Genomic DNA, 18,575 nt, shown 5'->3' with positions numbered 1-18,575 from the left:
TTGAGGAGACGGTGTGAGAAGATAGGTGGATCCACATTGTATTCTGCTGAAATTGCTGAGGCATGAATCTTAATGGAAGAATAGGAAAGGCCATTGTGGAACAGTTCTGCTAAGTATTCCAGAATATGTGTCATGCTTGCCACTGTCACATCTAAGCCTTTTGATGTGTTCCAAATGAAAAATCTTTTCCATTTAGCTGAATAAGTCTTCCTTGTGGAAGGCCGGCGAGCTTCCATGATAATGTCCTTCACTCTCTGTGATAAAACATTTTGTTTTGAATTTAAGGGATTTTCCAGGCAGTTAGCTGCAATGGTTTTAAGTTGGGATGCATGATCTTGAAATTGTTCTGCGTCAGAAGAAGAGGCCATAGGGGGAGAGGCCATGGTTTTGCCTGTGACATGCTCCTCAATAGTGGATACCAGTGTTGCCTTGGCCAGTCTGGAGCTATCAGAATCACTCTTGGCTGTTCTTCCCTGATCTTCAGTAGAACCTTGTACATTAAAGGGAGAGGTGGGAAGGCATATACTTTTAGAGCTTTCCAGCTGAAAGAGAGAGTCCACCCTCCATGCTTGTGGGTGGTATGTCCTTGAGCAGAATGTCCTCAGTTGATGGTTGAGGGGGGAGGCGAACAGATCTATCTCCGGCGTTCCCCATGCCTTTGTTATGAGTTGGAAGATGTCTGGGTGCAGCATCCATTCGTGTGCATCCATAGTAGTTCTGCTTAAGCTGTCTGCCAGTGCATTTTCCTTTCCTGGCACGAACTGGGACTGCAGTTGGATATTGAGTTTCAGGCATAGCTCCCATAGATTCATAGCCAGCCGGCATAGAGGGTAGGAGTGTGTGCCTCCCTGCTTGTTTATGTACCACATGACCGTGGTGTTGTCTGTCCTTATTAACAGGTGGCCTTGATGGAGGAAGGGCTTGAAAGCCTCGATTGCATGCAGCAATGCCAGCATTTCCTTTTGGTTTATGTGCATGTGTAGCTGTCCTTGAGACCATAGGCCTTGGATACATTTGCCCTCCATGTGTGCTCCCCATCCTCGGTCTGAAGCGTCCGTGGTGATGGTTTGTTTTGTTTTTGGTTTGTTGAAAGGCAACCCTCTGTTGGACTGGCAGGCCTGAGCCCACCACAGGAATTCCTTTTGAAGGCAAGGAATGATTGGTATCAAAGATTCCAAACTGTGACTGTGTTGAGACCATACACTCCTTAGATACCATTGTAATTTTCTCATATGCAGCCTGGCCTGTGGTATCAGAATTATGCAGGATGCCATGTAACCCAGGGCCTGCAGGATTTTCCTTGCAGTAAGCTGAGCTTGTCTTGTCAGATTCATGAAGTAATCCAGAAGTTGTTTTTGTTTTTCTTCTGTGAGAAAGGCCATTTGGGTGGTTGTGTCTAGATCCGCACCCAGAAAGGTTATCCTTTGGGATGGAACCAGTCTTGATTTTTGGATGTTGACTGTGTATCCCAATGCCTGTAGTAGGTGGATGGCATAGGCCAAGTCTTTTATCAAATTTACCTTGTTGTCCGCTTGTATAAGGCAGTCATCCAGATAAGGGTAGATTTGAATCCCCTGAAGTCTGCAGTGTGCAATTACTGATGCCAGGCATTTCGTGAATACTCTGGGCACAGTAGATAAGCCAAAGGGCAATGCTGAGAATTGATAATGCTCTGATCCTGCAAGAAATCTGAGGTGTCTTCTGCAGTTTGGTCGAATAGGGACGTGCAGGTATGCCTCCTTGAGATCTAGAGTCACCAGCCAAGGCTCCTTGCCCAACATGGGAAGAAGTTGCTGTAGGGTCAGCATCTTGAATTTTGGCACAATGAGGTAAGTAGTCAGTGCGGACAGGTCGAGAATAGGCCTCCATTGATTTTCTTTTCTTGGTACAAGGAATAGTCTGGAGTAAAATCCTTGGCCTTGCTCTGAAAGTGGTACCTTTTCTATAGCTTTCATTTGAAGCAAGTTGTTGATCTGCTTTAAAGCCTCTGCCCTCTGATTTGGTGGTAGGTTTGGCATTCCGTTTCTTTTTGGCAAAGTGTGGAAGTAGAACCTGTATCCTTTGTCTATTATTTGCAGTGTCCATGTGTCCCTTGTAATATAATGCCAATTTTCCGAGAATAAAGCAAGCTTTCCGCCCAAGGGTGCTTCCAGTTGAGCCCTGGTGGGCGGAATCAGAGTAAAGTCATTGAGCCTGTCCTGGTGTAGTAGTTGTTGTTGCTGCTGTTGCACTACCTCTCTGGTTGGCAGGCTGCCACTGGCGGCCTCTGTAAGAGCCCCTAGATTGGCCTCTGCCTCTGGGGCGTCTGTTTCTGCCTCTCCGGGCTCTGTCCGAGTCTGGAAAGGACCAATTTTTACTAGGCCAGTTTCTGCTGAATCTCGGTGGTTGTACTTGTAGGAAATCCTTAACTGTTTGCACAGATTTTGCCTTTTCTTCATACTTTTTTAAGACCTCCTGAGCAGAGGAACCAAATAAATTTTGTTTCTCCATTGGAGCATCCAGGAGTTTAGCTTTAACATGGTCTGGCAAAGATTGTTCCTTCAGCCAGGCATGCCTACGAATAACTGCCCCAGTCATAGCTGACCTAAATGAAGCCTCCAATGCATCATAACCACACTTTAAGAAATGATTACTAACCTGCTGTGAGTTGTGTACCAAATCCTGAAGGGATTTACGGTCAAGGGGCTCAGGAAAAGAAAGCTTCTTGTTCAGTTCATCTAACAAATACTCTTGGTACTGTATCATATGAAATTGACAATTTAGTGCCCTGACGGAAAGAGCTGCAGAAGTAAATACCTTCTTTCCCCATCTCTCTAAAGCTCTAGACTCTCTTTCAGAAGGTAGAGGATTTTTGGCAGTGGCAGCCGCAACCCCTTTAGGGCCCAGAGTAATAGTTTCTGGGTCTGCAGAATGGGCTTTATACAGATGAAAATGAGAATCCGGGACCCTGTAGTATCTATCAGGTTTGGCAGGGGCTGGGGGGAGAGTATCAGGGGCTGTACTGACATCATTGTACACATCATCAATTACATTCAAAACAGGAGGTATAGCTAAGGGGCTATGCTGAGGCAAATGTAAAAAGGTCCTTAATCTTTTTCTAGAATCAGAGAAATCCTGACCTTGCCATTGAAAATGCTCTCTCATGGAGTGCAGAGTCTCACCAAAGGAAAACTCTTCAGGAGGGGAGGCCGAAGGGATAGATTCTTCTGCATCAGAATCCTCATAGGGCAAATAAGCCTCCTCCTGGTGGTCTGACAACTCAGAACCATCCGAGGACTCATCTGAAGAGTGTGGGTCAGAAGGCTCAGTCCTGGGCCTTTTGTCTGGTGGAGGGTGAGAGGCCCTGTCCGGGTGAGGTTGTGAACCTCTAATTAAAGAAATAAGGTCCTCTGCAAGGCTGAGGATCTGAGAACTAGAGGAAGGCCTCTGGGATGTAGTCTTGGGAGGCAAAGCTTTAGAAAGTTTAGCAGCTTTAGCCCTAGAAATGGCCTTAATGGACATGGAAGCAGGGGGCCTAGCTGCCCCACGTGCAGGAGTAGATATGTCCAAAGGTATGGTGTCGGACATATCCTGGGCACTGGTTTCGGTAAGTAGCTCGGTAGCCGACTCAGCCGGGGCCTCCCGGGCCACGGTGGTCGGTTGAGTGGATTCGGATGAAGGAATCTCCGAGGACTCGGTTTCGGCCGAAACCGAGACACTCGCGGTAGGCCTTACCGTGGCTTCAGCCGAAACTGCGGGCCGCGAGTGTCGGTCCTTGTCCTTCCGTTTTTTCACCAAATGTGATGTCGGAGTCTCCGACGGCATTTTACATGCAAAACTAGCCCCAAAAATTCCTCTGCAAACTCCGAACGACGTCTAAGAGTTCGTCGGTTGAAGGAAGCACAGGCTGAACAGGACGATACGTCGTGGTCTGGGCCTAAGCAAGGAAGGCAGTAGGAATGTAAATCCTTATGAGGTATTTGTTTCCCACAAGTTAAACAATTATTTACTTTATCTGACATCGGCTGAGGCAAGAAAGAGTCCCCGACGGGGTACTTAGCTTTTTCGAAGTTTTCGGTAGCTGAAATCACTGGATCTGACCGACCGGCACTTGCGAACAGCTTCTGCTTCGGGCACCGCGCGGCAAGAAATACTGAGGAAAATGGCATCGGCTAATGCTTTTATACCCCAGACGCTCTGACGTCGGGGAAGGTGTGACATCAGCCGAGGCCAGACCCAGACTTTGGAATCCGGCCGACTGAAGGGCTGCCTGAGGCAGGATAACCCATATGTTATGACTGCAGATGCATCCTTGAAGGACATCAACAATTCGCATCCCCAAAAGAGCACCATCCCCACGATGAAGCATAGTGGTGGCATTATCATGCTTTGGGGTTGCTTTTCTTCAGCTGGAACTGGGGGGCTTTATATTCAAGGTGGAGGGAATTATGAACAGTTCCAATTACCAGTCACTTTTGGTCCAAAACCTTTAGGCATCTGCTAGAAAGATGAAGATGAAGAGGAATTTCACCTTTCAACACGACAATAACCTCATGCACACACCCAAATCAACAAAAGAAATGGCTTAACCAGAACAAAATTAAAGTTCTGGAATGGCCCAGCCACAGCCCTGACCTAAATCCAATACAAAATCTGTGGGGTGACCTGAAGAGGGCTGTGCACAAGAGATGTCCTTGCAATCTGACAGATTTGAAGTGCTTTTGCAAGGACGAGTGGGCGAATACTGCCAAGTCAAGATGTGCCATGCTGACAGACTCCTACCCAAGAAGACCGAATGCCATAACTAAATCAAAAGGTGCTTCGACAAAGTATTAGTTTAAGGGTGTGCACACTTATGCAACCAGCTTATTGTATTTTTTTTTAGATTTTACATTTTTTCCCCTAACAGATTTGTTTGTTTTTTAATTGAATTGTACAGGTTATAGGTCACATTAAATGTGGGAAAAGTTTTGAAATGATTCATTGTGGTCTAATTTTTTTTTTATCACCTGGCATTTTAACAGGGTGTGTACACTTTTTATATCCATTGTACGACATCAAAAAGCTGTCTGATGTCTTAAGTCATCCCAACATACCATCCCTGAAGTGGGAAGATTAGATGGGCCCTCCTCGACTGAGGTCTGCTGGCCCATGCAAATCTGGAGTGGTCCAAGTAGGTTAGTCCATGGCTCAGGTATCTTAAATCCATAAATAGATAGCTTCTCAAGGGATCAGTTTCCAGGATCAAGGTAGTTACTCACAGGCCCCAGCCAACCATATAAAAACAGGGTGGCACAAGACTCTCAGGCTATACCATGCAGGGTGGGAGCATACAGTACAACTCCTCTAATTTTACGCTCCATGTAAAAAGCCAAAGAGTGGTTAAGGTTCAAACCCTCACTAGATGAAAACTAACACCATCTGTAGGGATCAGGGGACAGATGGGCATAACACTCGACTCAGGATGGTTCATATCTATTTATAAAAGAAAATAAAAACTAAAATTACAATATGAAAGCAGTTCAAGTTATCTTTTCTTAATAGCTGCTTTATAAAAACATGGCAAATGTATTGCCTTTTTACAGGTTGTAGTCTACAGTGTGACAACTCAAACACTGTAAATACCAAGGTGTAATATGCTGTGATGTCTGCAGGGCAGCAGACAAAATGTACCGTCTTTGATCACTCAAAAAGTAAAAATAAATACTTTAACTACACAAAAGTCCTAGAGTGGAATGTTTCCATTAATCCATGATCAGGAAATGCTACATTGTAGCCTGTCTTAATTAGTCCTCTACACTAATCTTACAATGACTTATTATGAATAATTTACAATTACTCCATTAGCATTTTTTTTAACTTTTACCATTAGTCTATATGGAAACACTAACAAAAAACTAAACAGATAATGCTTACCCACTTCTGACCCTCCAGATGTATAGATTTTTCCTTCTGCAGCACAAGCTGCCAAACTGTCTCGAGGGGTCGGAGGTCCCAGTTTGGAATACCAACTATCCTTTGCCACATTGTAGCAATCCATTCGTTTAATGGGAAAAAGCTGGGAGCCACCAAGAATGTACACCACATTATCCCAAAATACGCAAGCTGCATCCCTGCGCTTTTCAAAAGGACATCGAATATCCGTCCAGCTATAGTCCTACAAAACACAAACTGCAGTCAAATGGCTAAATAAGAATTCCTGAAACACTTTACAAGTACTGTTGAAAAGCTTTAAGTCACTTCAGCAACATACCTGAAAGAGCACTACTTATCATAGTGTCATCTATCTATGATCTGCTGTTTTCAGGTCAAACTTTTGAAGGGATGATTAGAAATACTGGTTAAGTGAGCAACAGGAAATATTTTTTAAGCCTCACTGAACCATATATTTGTAAAGCAATAAGCAGATAAATGAAAGTTGTCAATACAAGGTTATGATTAAAAAAATCTGCTGCCGCATTACAGAACAAGCCACAGAATTCAGACACTGTGTCCCATCATGCTACAAGCTGCTATGCAAAATGTTTACTACTACATTCCAGCTTAGTTCAAAATCATCACAGTGGACAGAAGCAGGCCTCAAAACAATATAATGGTGGTCTCAATTTTCTGTTTCCCAAATTATGATGATGTTACTCATCTAGTTGAGCCCAACTCTTTGTGAACTAAAGGCCTTAAGCATGCCAGGACTGTATGACAAAATGTTTTTTTTTTTTTTTGTTCAAGTCTTGTAAATTCATATTCTTCCACCATTCTAGCATCATTAGTTTCTCTTGTGAACTGTTTTTGCATTATGTGGCCAGAGTATGCAAGTTTTACGTACGGCGTACAGATAATTTTAAAGTATGGACCTTTTCTTCCCAGGCCACAGCTGATAATGAGCTTTGCTCAGTTGGCCTTTCCTAATCAACAATGACAAATAAATAGGGACTTCCAAGATGGCGGCTGCACATCGAGTAACAGCTTAATTCTAGCCCTCACAGTGTGAGAACAGAAACTCAACAGAGAAGGCCAATAGACTTTTGTGTTTATGGGTAAACTTCAGAAACTGGCTAGTAAGTGTACTGTCTGGATGCCAGGAAAAACGAAATACAGAGCACATGGAAAAATCTGCTATAAAAAGTGAGGAAGAAACACTGACTGGGGAAAGTTTCACAGCTGTTCAGCAAAAAGTAATGCAAACTCCAGACATGACTTCCAGTAACCTACAAGAAGATACAAGACAACTGCACACAGACCTGGTTAAAGAAAATGAAACAGTGATGATGTATTTCAACACAAACAACAAAAGGCGGGAAAAAACTGGAAGAAGTTTTAAAACACATATTCAGATGAAGTGATAGAGCTGCAAAAATCAGAGGCTAAAATGAAGAAAAGGCTGGCTGAATATGATACTGCTCAGGAAGAGATGTTTAAAAAAATAACAGAATTAGAGGACAGAGCATGTAGGGAAAACCTGAGATTTTCAGCTATACCAGAGAAGCTGGAAGGAACAGACTGCATTAATTTTATAAAACCACAAATAAGCAACTGGATTGGTATTCTACAGCAGGATTTGTTAGTTGAAAGGGCACGTTGTGTGTATGCTCCAAACTTGGCTATGAGAAAGCAACTAGACTTTTAATAGTAAAGATGCAATCCTACCAGCAGAAGGAGCTGATTCTGGCAAAACTGTGGCAGAGGGGCAAAATACTAAAAGGGGGAGACAGCAGAGTATTTATGGAGAATGATTACTCATTGTATACTACGCAGAAGACAAGTAAATTCATTCCACTATTCATGGAATGTCAAGATGCATGTGTGAGATCCAAACTGTTGCACCCAGCTGTATTCAAGGTATTCTTCCCTGGAGGGACAAAATCATACTTTGATTAAGTACACGTTAAGAAGGAAATACACCAGTTTGTCCAACAAATAAATGAGCTGTGAAACAGAAGGAAATTCTGCTTCTTGGTCGTCTGGTAATAAAGACCACAGACAGAGTGTACCTGTGAAACCTTTCCCCATGTTTCAACGGAAAATGTTGGAGAGAAGGAAAGGAGCATGAGAGTTGATTAGAATAATCAAGGGTATGTTGGAAATGAAGCAAACAGGACATGGGAGATAGAGATGAACAGTAATAAAACCCATACCTCCCAACCGTACCAAATTTCTCAGTTTTTACCGAGTTTTGGGGTCCAAATAATGGGGTGCCACGATTCCCAGAGTGGCACCCTTTCATTTCCGTTTTTTTCCCCCAGCTTTTTATTTAATTTTTTTTCTGCGCTTTTGGAGATGATGCAATTACCTGCGTGATGACATCAGCTCCGTCAGGGCTACCAGCCTGTCGGAATTAAGCTTAAGGGCTTACATTTCCGGGTTCTGGCTGGCAATTCATTTTTGAAGGGATTGTATTCTAGCTCTCGGGATCTTTGTTTTGAATGTATTCTGGGTGCAGCTGCTGCATTCGAGGGTCGAGAAGGTTGTTAAGGTTTATTTTGACTGGCTTGGGCACACGAGAAGGTAAGGTTTTATTTTGAATGGGCAGCCTGGACTTGCAAGAGGGAAAGGATTTGTGCTTGTAAGCATTTTCAGACTTTGGAAATTGCAAGTCTGTTGGTATCTGAGCAGTACTGGTGTAGCACGAGAGGATTCGCGTTTTGAATGGGCTGGCTGTACTTGTAAGCTACGCATTTTCAGCAGACATTCACAATTATTTCACCTCAGTGTATTTTCTTGAGCTAATGTCCTATATTACCAGATATTTGAGAGTGGGCTAACTTTGTTGATTGACAGCTGATTTTACGTAACACATTTCTTTGCAAAGTATATAACAGAGTAGCAAATTAACATGCAAGAGTTTTCTAGTTAATGCTGGTTAACCAAAATGAAAACAAAATGCTATAAAATAACCAGTGGAAGAAGAATTTCATTTTGATGAATTGAAGTACATGTAACATTTGTGAAGCTTTTCTTATCCACATAATTTAAAACAAGAATGCTTGGTGACAGATCAAAAAAGGCATTAACAACTATATATTAAAACAATATTGACAGATACATACTGGCATATAGAACGCATATTTCTGTCATGATATAACTTATTTTTGTGTAATACATACTTAATTTTAAGCAGAACTATTAGTGAATGAACTTTTAATGAATCATCAACTGTTACCATGCAAATTTGTGTAAATCATGTTGGCTGTTCAGACTATTTTCAAAACCAAAGGGTTATGAATGCCAAGTTTCTACAGTTTATATTTAGCATAAAATGGTACGCAGAGTTAGTCGCTTTTAAAACCTTTGATGAAGGCACACTTGTGTGATGTGCTGATTGATTGTTGTTAGTAACAAATAAATAATTCATTTCTCTTTACTGCTGTGAAGATTTCACAGCGCCGCACACATTTCCGGGTTTCCGACTGGTTCAAAATGCTTTGCGAGCAGGAACAAACCAGCCGGAAAGGCAAGGAAGGATTAGGCAACACGAATGGAAGGGATTTATTTTATTTACAAGGCTCAGGAACGAACCAGCCAGAAAGGCAAGGAAGGAATTATTTAATTTAGAAGGTGACACGAATGGCTTGGCTCAGAAGGCAAATGGATTTTATTTAGAAGGCTCGGCTCACGGAAAGGAACAAAGGATTTATTAGCATGGAAAGGTAAGCTGAAAACTGTGTGTGTGTGTGTGTGTGTGTGTATTAAAAAGTTACTGTCTTTTTAATACTTCTAGGCTAACTTAGATCCTTGGTGGCTAGCAAAAAAAAGTGCCTTTAAGAACATACTTAATATTTAGCCTGGATATTGCTTAACCATTTAAAGCTGGATCTTCCTCATGAGCTTTTTTAGGTTCACTAATGCAAGGTGCACATCCAAGAAACCATTAAGGTTTGTGAGCCAATGTGCTGAGCAAAGAATAACCTTGGATTTCTGTGCCTTATGGAAACAAGATCAGATACCCTTTCTACCTTTCTTTACAATGGTGCAGACACTGGTCTGTTGGTTCCATCAGTCTGCATTTGAAAATTTAAGGTATATTTACTACAATAACTAGTTATTTAGAGATATTTTTCTTATTTTAAGTCACTGCCGACATGATGCCATTGCCATACATAGAATTAATGATCATTAAGCCAGCTAAAATGGAAGCAAGGTGACAGTGTCATGATGTCATTGCAGAGAAAAAATGCCCGACTTACAGTGTATGCAGTACAATATGCAGGTTCACATATTTAAAGTTTAATGTACGCTTTATAAACATTTGGTCTACAGATTCTTCAGTGAGTGGCTCAAATGAGAACCTTTATTAATAAAGCACTTTGTTTTCAAATCTTTTTCTCCATAAGCAGATATCTGCTCTGTTGTTAGAGTAAATAATTTGAAGCCAGACACTTCAATAATGCACCATCTGTATTTATTTGTAAAAAACTGTCCACAAGGGAACAATTATTGTAGCTACTAACCCCCAAATGTGGTGTACAGTTCTGTTAGTGAGCAATCTAATCTGGTTGTATTTTGCACTATAACTTTAACCTGTGCAGCTGTAAATAAACTAATCGCCATGTCTTTTTTTTTTTTTTTTTTTTGATGAACATGACTGTTTTTTTCATACACTGAACTGCTCTTTCAGTGTGGATGCAATTAAACCTTCCCTCTTTACTATCCTATAGTTAGCAGTTATCTCTAGCATCAAACTCAATAGGTAGTAAACAGGTGTATTTGGGAAAAAAAAATCTTCAGAAAGTAGCCTGAATGTTGTGAGGTTATGTATCATGAAAATACATGCAGAAGTGTAATCCGAGGAAACTGCTTAAAGTCTGTATGTAAAGCACTGCGATTATTTGCTTCTAAATGGCTTTAACTTTCTGTTTTTATACACACCTTGGGAGTTTTCTTCTGAAATAACTGTCCCTATAAGAACAGTTCTCCCATGTAACACTTCATTTAAAATGCCTTTGCACAGTGCAACATTACCTGTATTACTGGATCTATAGTTTAGTAAATGCAGTTGTATTACTTTTAACTCAAGTCATGAAAGAAAAGGGTCCTTGGACCAGATTACTTAACCAGTTAACACATTTAAAATAATGTAAAATAAAAGCAGTGAACATTATTTATACAAGACCTGCAGCAGGCTGGATACCGTTGAACATCTGATTCTGGTAAAAAAAAGATAGTCTTTGCAACAGTAAAGCAGTATGCACACATTAGTGCTTATCGTAAATGGGCGAAATAGCCAGGTAAAGGGACATTTGAATGGCTGCAGGGGGACTCTGGTGCCATATTTTGGTTGTCTGTTCTTCAGTTTGCATTTGAAAGTTGGTATCCCACAATCCTATTGGAGTGGGCGAGGTTACATAATTATGTATGTACATTTTATGTTAATCAACGTACAGATTTGTACCTATTTTTTATGGGCCTTTTCCAGATTTTTGATGTTTCCAGGTTGAGAGGTATCATAAAACCAGTAACTTAATGTGGGTACAATGCAATAATTACATTTGTGAAATATGACAGAACAAGAAAATATGGAAATATTGGAATTTTCAGAGTTTGTTGGACTTGTAGGGGACTCTAAAATATATGCCCTACATCATGTCATTAATGTTTGGAAAAATGCTTTAGGGAAGGGAAACAAGGGGAGAAAGTTAACTAAGTAAAGACAGCATTTTTTTTTCTTAAATGTACTAGTTCTGTTGTGTATAGCTTTCTTTGTGTGCTATACAGTTTTCTCAGCTATTTGTAAGAGTAATGGGGATTGTAAATAGGTGCTGCTGTTCTTTTTTTCCTTTCTTTCTCCCTTCTCTCTTTTTTCTAGTTAGGTTTTAAGAAATGTAGAAAATGCAACGAAAAAAAGCCTGGTTAAAAGAAAAATGAGTGTGTTTTTTTTCTCATTCTTACATGGGGATGACTGGTTTAAGGACTTTAGATTGCTTTAGTAACAAAGTTTTAAGAGAAATCAAGTAAATGAAAAAGAATACTGAATATTATGAGGCTTTTTTTCGTAGCAAATGAATGTATGCTCAGCAGCAACTCTGTATCTGCCCCTCATGTCTCCATGGAAACAATGTGATAGAGAGAAACTGACTGACTGGTTCTCACGTCTCCATGAAGACAATCTGATTAACAGAAACTGGTTACAGTCTGGTGGAGAATGACTGGCTGGGGGAAAAAAGAAAAGAGAAACTGACTAGGAGATTATGTACTCTGAAAGCATTCAGGGGTTTTACCAGCTGGGAGAGCTTTAAAGATAAGATGAAAACAGCACTTATTAGAAGCACAGGCTACACTATGCATCTTAGCATGGATAACCTTTCTTTTAGTTTAATTTAAGTCTGAGTATGGCTGTCAGTTTGGGACATTTGTTCCTATTAGGAGGGTAAAACTTCAATATTTGAAGATGTGCATAGTTTTGTGTGTTGCTATTAAATTAACAGGGTTTGGGGATATTGTTTTTTTTCTGTTTGAGGGCTTGCAATAAAACAAAGTTTTGTGAGATGTGACATAGGCTCAAACGGATATGACAAGAAACGACTATATAAAAGTTCAACCTGCCAAACAGTGTATGCATGTAACACAAAAGTTGGTACTAGACATTTAACAAAAGATGTTATTCGTAAAAGATGGGAACAACAACTTTTTAATACAATGATGCTTTCTGTAATGTCTTTAAATGTCAATGGTCTCTCAGATAAACACAAAAAAGAAAGAACAGTGAACTATATTAAAAAATGTAGAGTGCAAATAGCTATGTTACAGAAGACACATTTGGAAAGAACTGAACATGTGAATTTAGTAAAGAAATGTTTTCAGGATGGTTATTCAGTGGAATATCTGGGACAAAGGAAAAGAGGAGGAGTACTTATATTAACTGCAAGAAGAACTCCAGCAGAGACAGAAGAGGATAAAAAAGATAATAGGAGCATAGGAAGTTACTAGGCTAATGGCCCTGGGGCCAACCCTAGCCAAGAGTTTAACCCCAAAAAGAAAACTCAGTCAGCACCTGTTGCCCCTGTCAGTGAGGGACACAGGTAGAACCCATGGTACAAATCTGTGGTTTCACATCCACTCATCAAGGCTGAGCTTGAATCAGGTCTGTGAGGTACTCTGTTTGACGTGTATAGGAAGTCTATTCCAGAGATGGGGCAGCATCTGGGAGACAAACCTGTCTCTCCAGTAGGTTTTCTTGATGTTGCATATTTGATTCAGGCCTCTGAGTGGGTAATGCGTGAGGAGTTAAGATTTATGGATATGGAGTATCTCTAGTAGGGCAGGGACCAAGATTGCCTTGTAGGCGAGATACAGATCATCTCTGAGCAATCTGTACGATACTGAGTAGAGTGATAGTGATTTGAGTCTGTCTGCATAGGACATGTGTTGGAGGCCATGGATTCTCTTTGTGAAGTATTTCTGTGGCCTTTCCAGTTGGTGTAGATGTCTGAAGCAGTATATACCAAATGGGGCATTATACTCAATTATTGGTCTAATGAGCAATATAGACAGCTAATAACCTCATTTTTCTGTATGCAATCACTTTACTTATGAGATGAACCAAGTAAAAGGCTTTTCTCACCACAGTCGCTACATGATGGTCAAATGTGAGATTGTTATCAACCTGAGCATCCAGGTCTGTCACCACAGGTTGTGTTTAGAGGGTTGCCATTGGTGTGGCAATTAGCAGGGGCCATGCTTCTGTCGAATGGTATGATGATACATTTTTTTTTATTCAGCTTGAGGCCATGATTTTTTATTGCAGTATGTTATCATTTGGGGAGTCAATGACAGCACCCAACTTACAGTCGTCTGCATACTTTGCCATCCACAGGTCTTTTTGTCTTTGCCTGGACCTCTGAGAAGTAGATGGCAAACAGTAGGGGTCCCAGGACAGATTCCTGGGGAACTCTACTAGTGACAGGTCAACTATTGGAGGTGGAGGTGCCTATTTTGACCTTGAGGGTCCTGTCGGTGAGCCATTTGGCCACCCACCTGATGGGACAGGGATTTACGCCAAGTTTTGTTAGATTTTCAATGATGCCTGAATGGCGGATTGTGTCAAAGGCCTTGGCCAAGTCAAGGTAAGCTGTATATACTGACTTTCCCTCATGCATGGCCTTGGTGACAGTCTCAAAGAAGTCAACCAGGTTTAACAGGTAAGATCTGCCCCTGACGAATCCGAACTGAGTGGGGTCAAGTGCTTGGAGAATGCCTATGTCCTTGTTTATGAGATCCATATTAATATGCTCTGTATCTTTACAGATCATACTTGTCAAGCTAATGGAGTGATAGTTTCCTGGGTCAATAGTGGCACAATCTTTGTGCAAGGGGATGACAATGACAATTCTCCACTCTGCTGAAATGAAGCCTGTACTTAGTCTGTGGTTGAACAGGGTGCTCAATGGCAAAGCCAGTTCTTGCTGGAGATGGTGCAGAATACAGCCTGGGATACTATCAGGTCCCATGTAAGCTGTGTTCTTTGCCTTGGATAGGACCTTTAAAACTTGATCTATGGTGATGTGAGGTGCAGAACAAGTATTGGGGATGTCAAAAGGGCCTTTGGAGGGTGAAGTTTGTCGTGCTAGCAGGTTGGCTAACTCAACAGGATCAGTGTGAGTGATACTGTTATGTACTAATTCGGAACAAACCTGGGCTTTGCCATGGAGGTTCCTGACATTACCAAAGAAGGCTTTGTGGTTTCTCTTTGTTTTGGAGGCTAGTTTTGATTCATATTTGGCTTTGGAGGTTTTCACTAGTAATCTAATTTGCTTGTTGAGGCTAAGGAATTTTTCCCATTTGGAATTTGTTCCTTTTTACCCTTGGACAACAGTTTCTTCCTTCTGTTGTAAAGCCTGTTGATAGAGCATGTCCAGCAAAGAGGCCTGTGTTTCTTAGAGGAGCAGGTTTTATTTGTGTTCGATATGGCTGAGTCCATGCAGTTGTACAGGTGCTTGTATACTGCATTGGTGTACTGGTCAGCACAGTTGTCTGCATCCTCTGAGGGGGGTGGTGGTGGTGTGAAGCTATAGATACTCGTCCTTAGAAGGCTGTAGTCAGCTTTTGAGAAGTTTTTTAGCTTGATTACTGCTTGGGTGGGATAGAAACTTTGAGCAAGACAGCCCGATGGTCTAATTTCACCAGGGAAGAACATACTATGGGAGTGGAGCAGCGATCATCCATGCTGGTGAGAACCAAGTCCAGAATGTTATCTCTCCTTGTGGGGGATAAGATGAGCTGGTCTAGTGCATTAGAACTGAAGAACTCAAGGAATCATTGAGTGAGTGCATCAGTGCAGGAATAGTTCACCCAGTCTACTGTTGGGTAGTTGAAGTCACCAAAGACCAGGGTGTTAGTCGGTACCTTGATGGAGTCAAGTACTCCAGGTAAGAGGAGTGGGTGCCCTGAGTCATGAAGGGGGTCTATAGCTGGGATGGGTGTTTTGCCAACTGTGAGTTGTACCTGGAGTAGTTCCAGTGTATCATGCTGGCAGACCAGTCTGGATGTGTGCCTGTCCTTAATGAAGACAGACTCCACCACCCTTAGACTTCCTGACCAAATTTTGGGGTCAGAATGTGTGGAATGAGGTATAGCCTGGTAAGCCAGGGGTGCTCTCCACAGCCCTGAACCAAGTTTCTGTGACTGCACAGACATCGGCATCTTCCGGTGCAAGGAGAGCCTCCAGTGAGTGCATTTTCAGGTTAAGGCTCCTAGCGTTTAGCAGCATGACCTTCAATTTGCTTTTTGACAGATCTTTTATGTTGGAAGATTTGTCTTTGGGACCTTGCCTAAAAAAAGTACAATGGGGGAGGCGAGAGCCTTGGCCAGGATCTGGAACCCCAGTGATGACATGTGGAGGCCATCTCTGGCAAAGCAATGAGGTCTGTCAACCATGTCATCCCAGGCAGACAGATACTGGATCCCCTTGGAGTGAAACCGGAAACTAAGCCAATTGTTGAAGTCTATTTTTTGTTGGTATTGTGGTAACATTCTTGGTGAAGATAGGATGCTGCTCAGGGCCAGGGTCATACCTGCCTGGGACACACATTCTCAGAACTCAGTCATGTCTCTCTTCATATAGTCCAGGGAGGTACGTCTCAAGTAATTCACACAGATTCATACTTGTAATTGCTGTGGAGTGACATAAATGTGCGCGTGATATGGCAGATTCTGGCACCAGACAGACAACTGACTGTGACCCCTTCCTTATTAAGCCTGGTGAGGGGGACATCGGTGCGTCTTATAACTGAGTCGCCAATGACTAGTATATGTTTGGTTTACTGTTATGTCTTATGGGCTGTGAAGGTTTACTGTTTTGCCTTATAAGCTGTGTTTGTGAGACACTAGTGTGTTGCCTGCTATGTGTGATGTGTTTGGTGTTATGTGTGGAATGTCTGGGTGTGATTTAGAGGTCTCTGCTGTTTAAGTAAATTTTTATTGAGGACCTCTACATAGATGGGTGTGTGTTGTGCTTGGCTATGTGATGTGAGTGGTGTGGTGTTTGTGCTTGCAATCTCCTCTTTGTCAGGAGTACTGACTGTGGTGCGAGAGAATAGAGCATGGATTCCAGGTTACTGATATAGATGTATTTCTCACAAGTAGAAGAACTATGTGCTAGAAGAAGAGGGCTGTCAGTAAACACGAGGCAGTTGCTACACTGTCTCAGTATGCCCATGTCAACCAGGCTGGCAGGTGAAATTGATGGGAATTGTTCAGACATAGTGCTCTGAATACTTGGGCGGACTTATGGAGAGAGGATTTCGATGAGGGTTTGTCCACAAGAGTGTAGACCACAAAAACCTGAAATGTAAAGTAACTGGCCTGAAGCACAAGTGCCAAAACCAAAACTAACATGCTTAAAATAACAGACAAATTCAATCAGGCCACTAACAAGCAGTAATAAATGCAGCAGAACAAAAACACTTGAACACTTAAGAGCACACAACAAAAATAAGGTGATAAAGTAGGAAGAAAGCAATTATAGTAAAAGCAGGTGAATAAACTGTAAATATTTTATTTATCTATTGCTTTTGAGTGGAGAGGGAGGAAACGGAAAATAGTTCAAGACGAAGAAACCAAGGGGGTTAGCCTTCCCAAATGCTCTCTCTGTACTCAGTAGACTGAGCTGACGAGATGGGACAGGGAGGAGTGTCCAAAACTAAAGACGCATGGAGGTAGTTATTCCCAAATAATCTCAATGTACTCACTTGAGTGTGCAAATGAGATGAGAATGGGAGGAGGGACCAAAATAAGAAGTTATGTACCTACCATAACGTTCCATGTTAGTTGTCTTCATCTCGCCTTCCTTCTTGCTGGATGGGTTCGGAGCCGATCCTCGGCTCTGACTCGGCCTTTTACTAAAGCTCGAGAGCTATTTACCGGCTCGAGGCCTCCCCTTATCCCACAATGCTAGGCGTCAGATATCCAGATCTCGTTTGGTAGAGCTAACACAATGGAAAAAAACACCTGTTCCCACCAAAGGTTTACCTACAGTGCTACAAACAGAGGAGGACGTAACCTAAAAAGAGATCAACCATAGGAAGAAGGCCTCAAAAGGGATTCTTCTCAGTCCAAACCAGTCTAGGGGGATGGAGGGTGGGACGCAAGAAAGAAGGTGAGATGAAGACAACTAACATGGAACGTTATGGTAGGTACATAACTTCTTAATGTTAAGTTGTCTATCTCGCCTTCATTCTTGCTGGATGGGACAGCGTCCCTAGCACCTTAGCCCTGGGTGGCTCATCGAAACAGACTCTTGAGCAAAGTGGAACCAAAATGAGCTCGACTCCTGGAGGCCATATCCAACTTGTAATGCGAAATGAAGGTATGAGGAGTGGCCCATGTGGCTACAGCACAAATAGATTCCATTGGAAGTCTAGCCTGAAAAGCTACCGACGTAGCCAATGCTCTGGTGGAATGAGCTTTTGGTTTTGTAGGGAGTTCTTTATGTCTCAGTTGGTAGATCAAGGTAATAATAGAGGCCAGCCACCTGGACAAGGTTACCTTAGAAACTGGCAGGCCCTGCTTGCCCTCAGCATAGGACAGGAAGAGTTGATCTGATTTTCTTGTCTGTTTGGTCCTATCCAAATAAAAACGTAATTGCCTGTGAACGTCCAAATAGTGTAACTTTTGTTCAGCTCTGTTTGAATAATTAGGAAAAAAGACAGGAAGATCAATAGCCTGATTGAGATTTGTCTCTGAGGGTATTTTGGGTAAAAAGGAAGGATTAGTCCTGAGTGAAACTCTATCTTTGTTAAAAATAAGATAAGGAGGACGAATACAAAGGGCTTGAAGTTCCGATACTCTTCTGGCTGAGGTGATGGCTACTAAGAAGAGAGTCTTCCAGGAGAGTAACCTTAAGGAACAAGAAGCCACACGTTCAAAAGGAGGGAGAATCAATGAAGTTAATATCAAGTTCAAATCCCATGGAGGGGGGATCTTTAACCGGGGGTCTAAGTAAAATAGTCCCCTTCAGAAAGGCCTTACAAAGTTTGTGGGATATGATACTAGACTCTGAAAGGCCAAAGTGAAAATTTGCGATAGCAGCCAATTGGACCCCAATGGTGGCAGATGAGGAACCTGCTCGAAAAAGTTCCGCCAAAAAATCTAAAACATTATGGACA

The 18,575-nt window shown here is 41.9% G+C and overlaps 1 protein-coding gene across 1 annotated transcript in view; it reads right to left on the bottom strand.

Annotated features, from left to right (window-relative positions):
- KLHL7 (kelch like family member 7) overlaps positions 1–18,575 on the bottom strand; it is a 1,243,755-nt gene that overhangs the window by 306,467 nt on the left and 918,713 nt on the right. The window contains exon 8 of the mRNA XM_044064614.1: positions 5,896–6,136. Within this exon, the coding sequence (XP_043920549.1) occupies positions 5,896–6,136 (241 nt within the window). The remainder of the gene's footprint in view (positions 1–5,895; positions 6,137–18,575) is intronic.

The sequence above is a fragment of the Protopterus annectens genome, chromosome 3.part0, assembly GCF_019279795.1.
Source record: "Protopterus annectens isolate FY-2018-M chromosome 3.part0, PAN1.0, whole genome shotgun sequence".
Classification (NCBI taxonomy): Eukaryota; Metazoa; Chordata; order Ceratodontiformes; family Protopteridae; genus Protopterus; species Protopterus annectens.
This window is presented reverse-complemented; position numbering and strand designations above follow the sequence as displayed.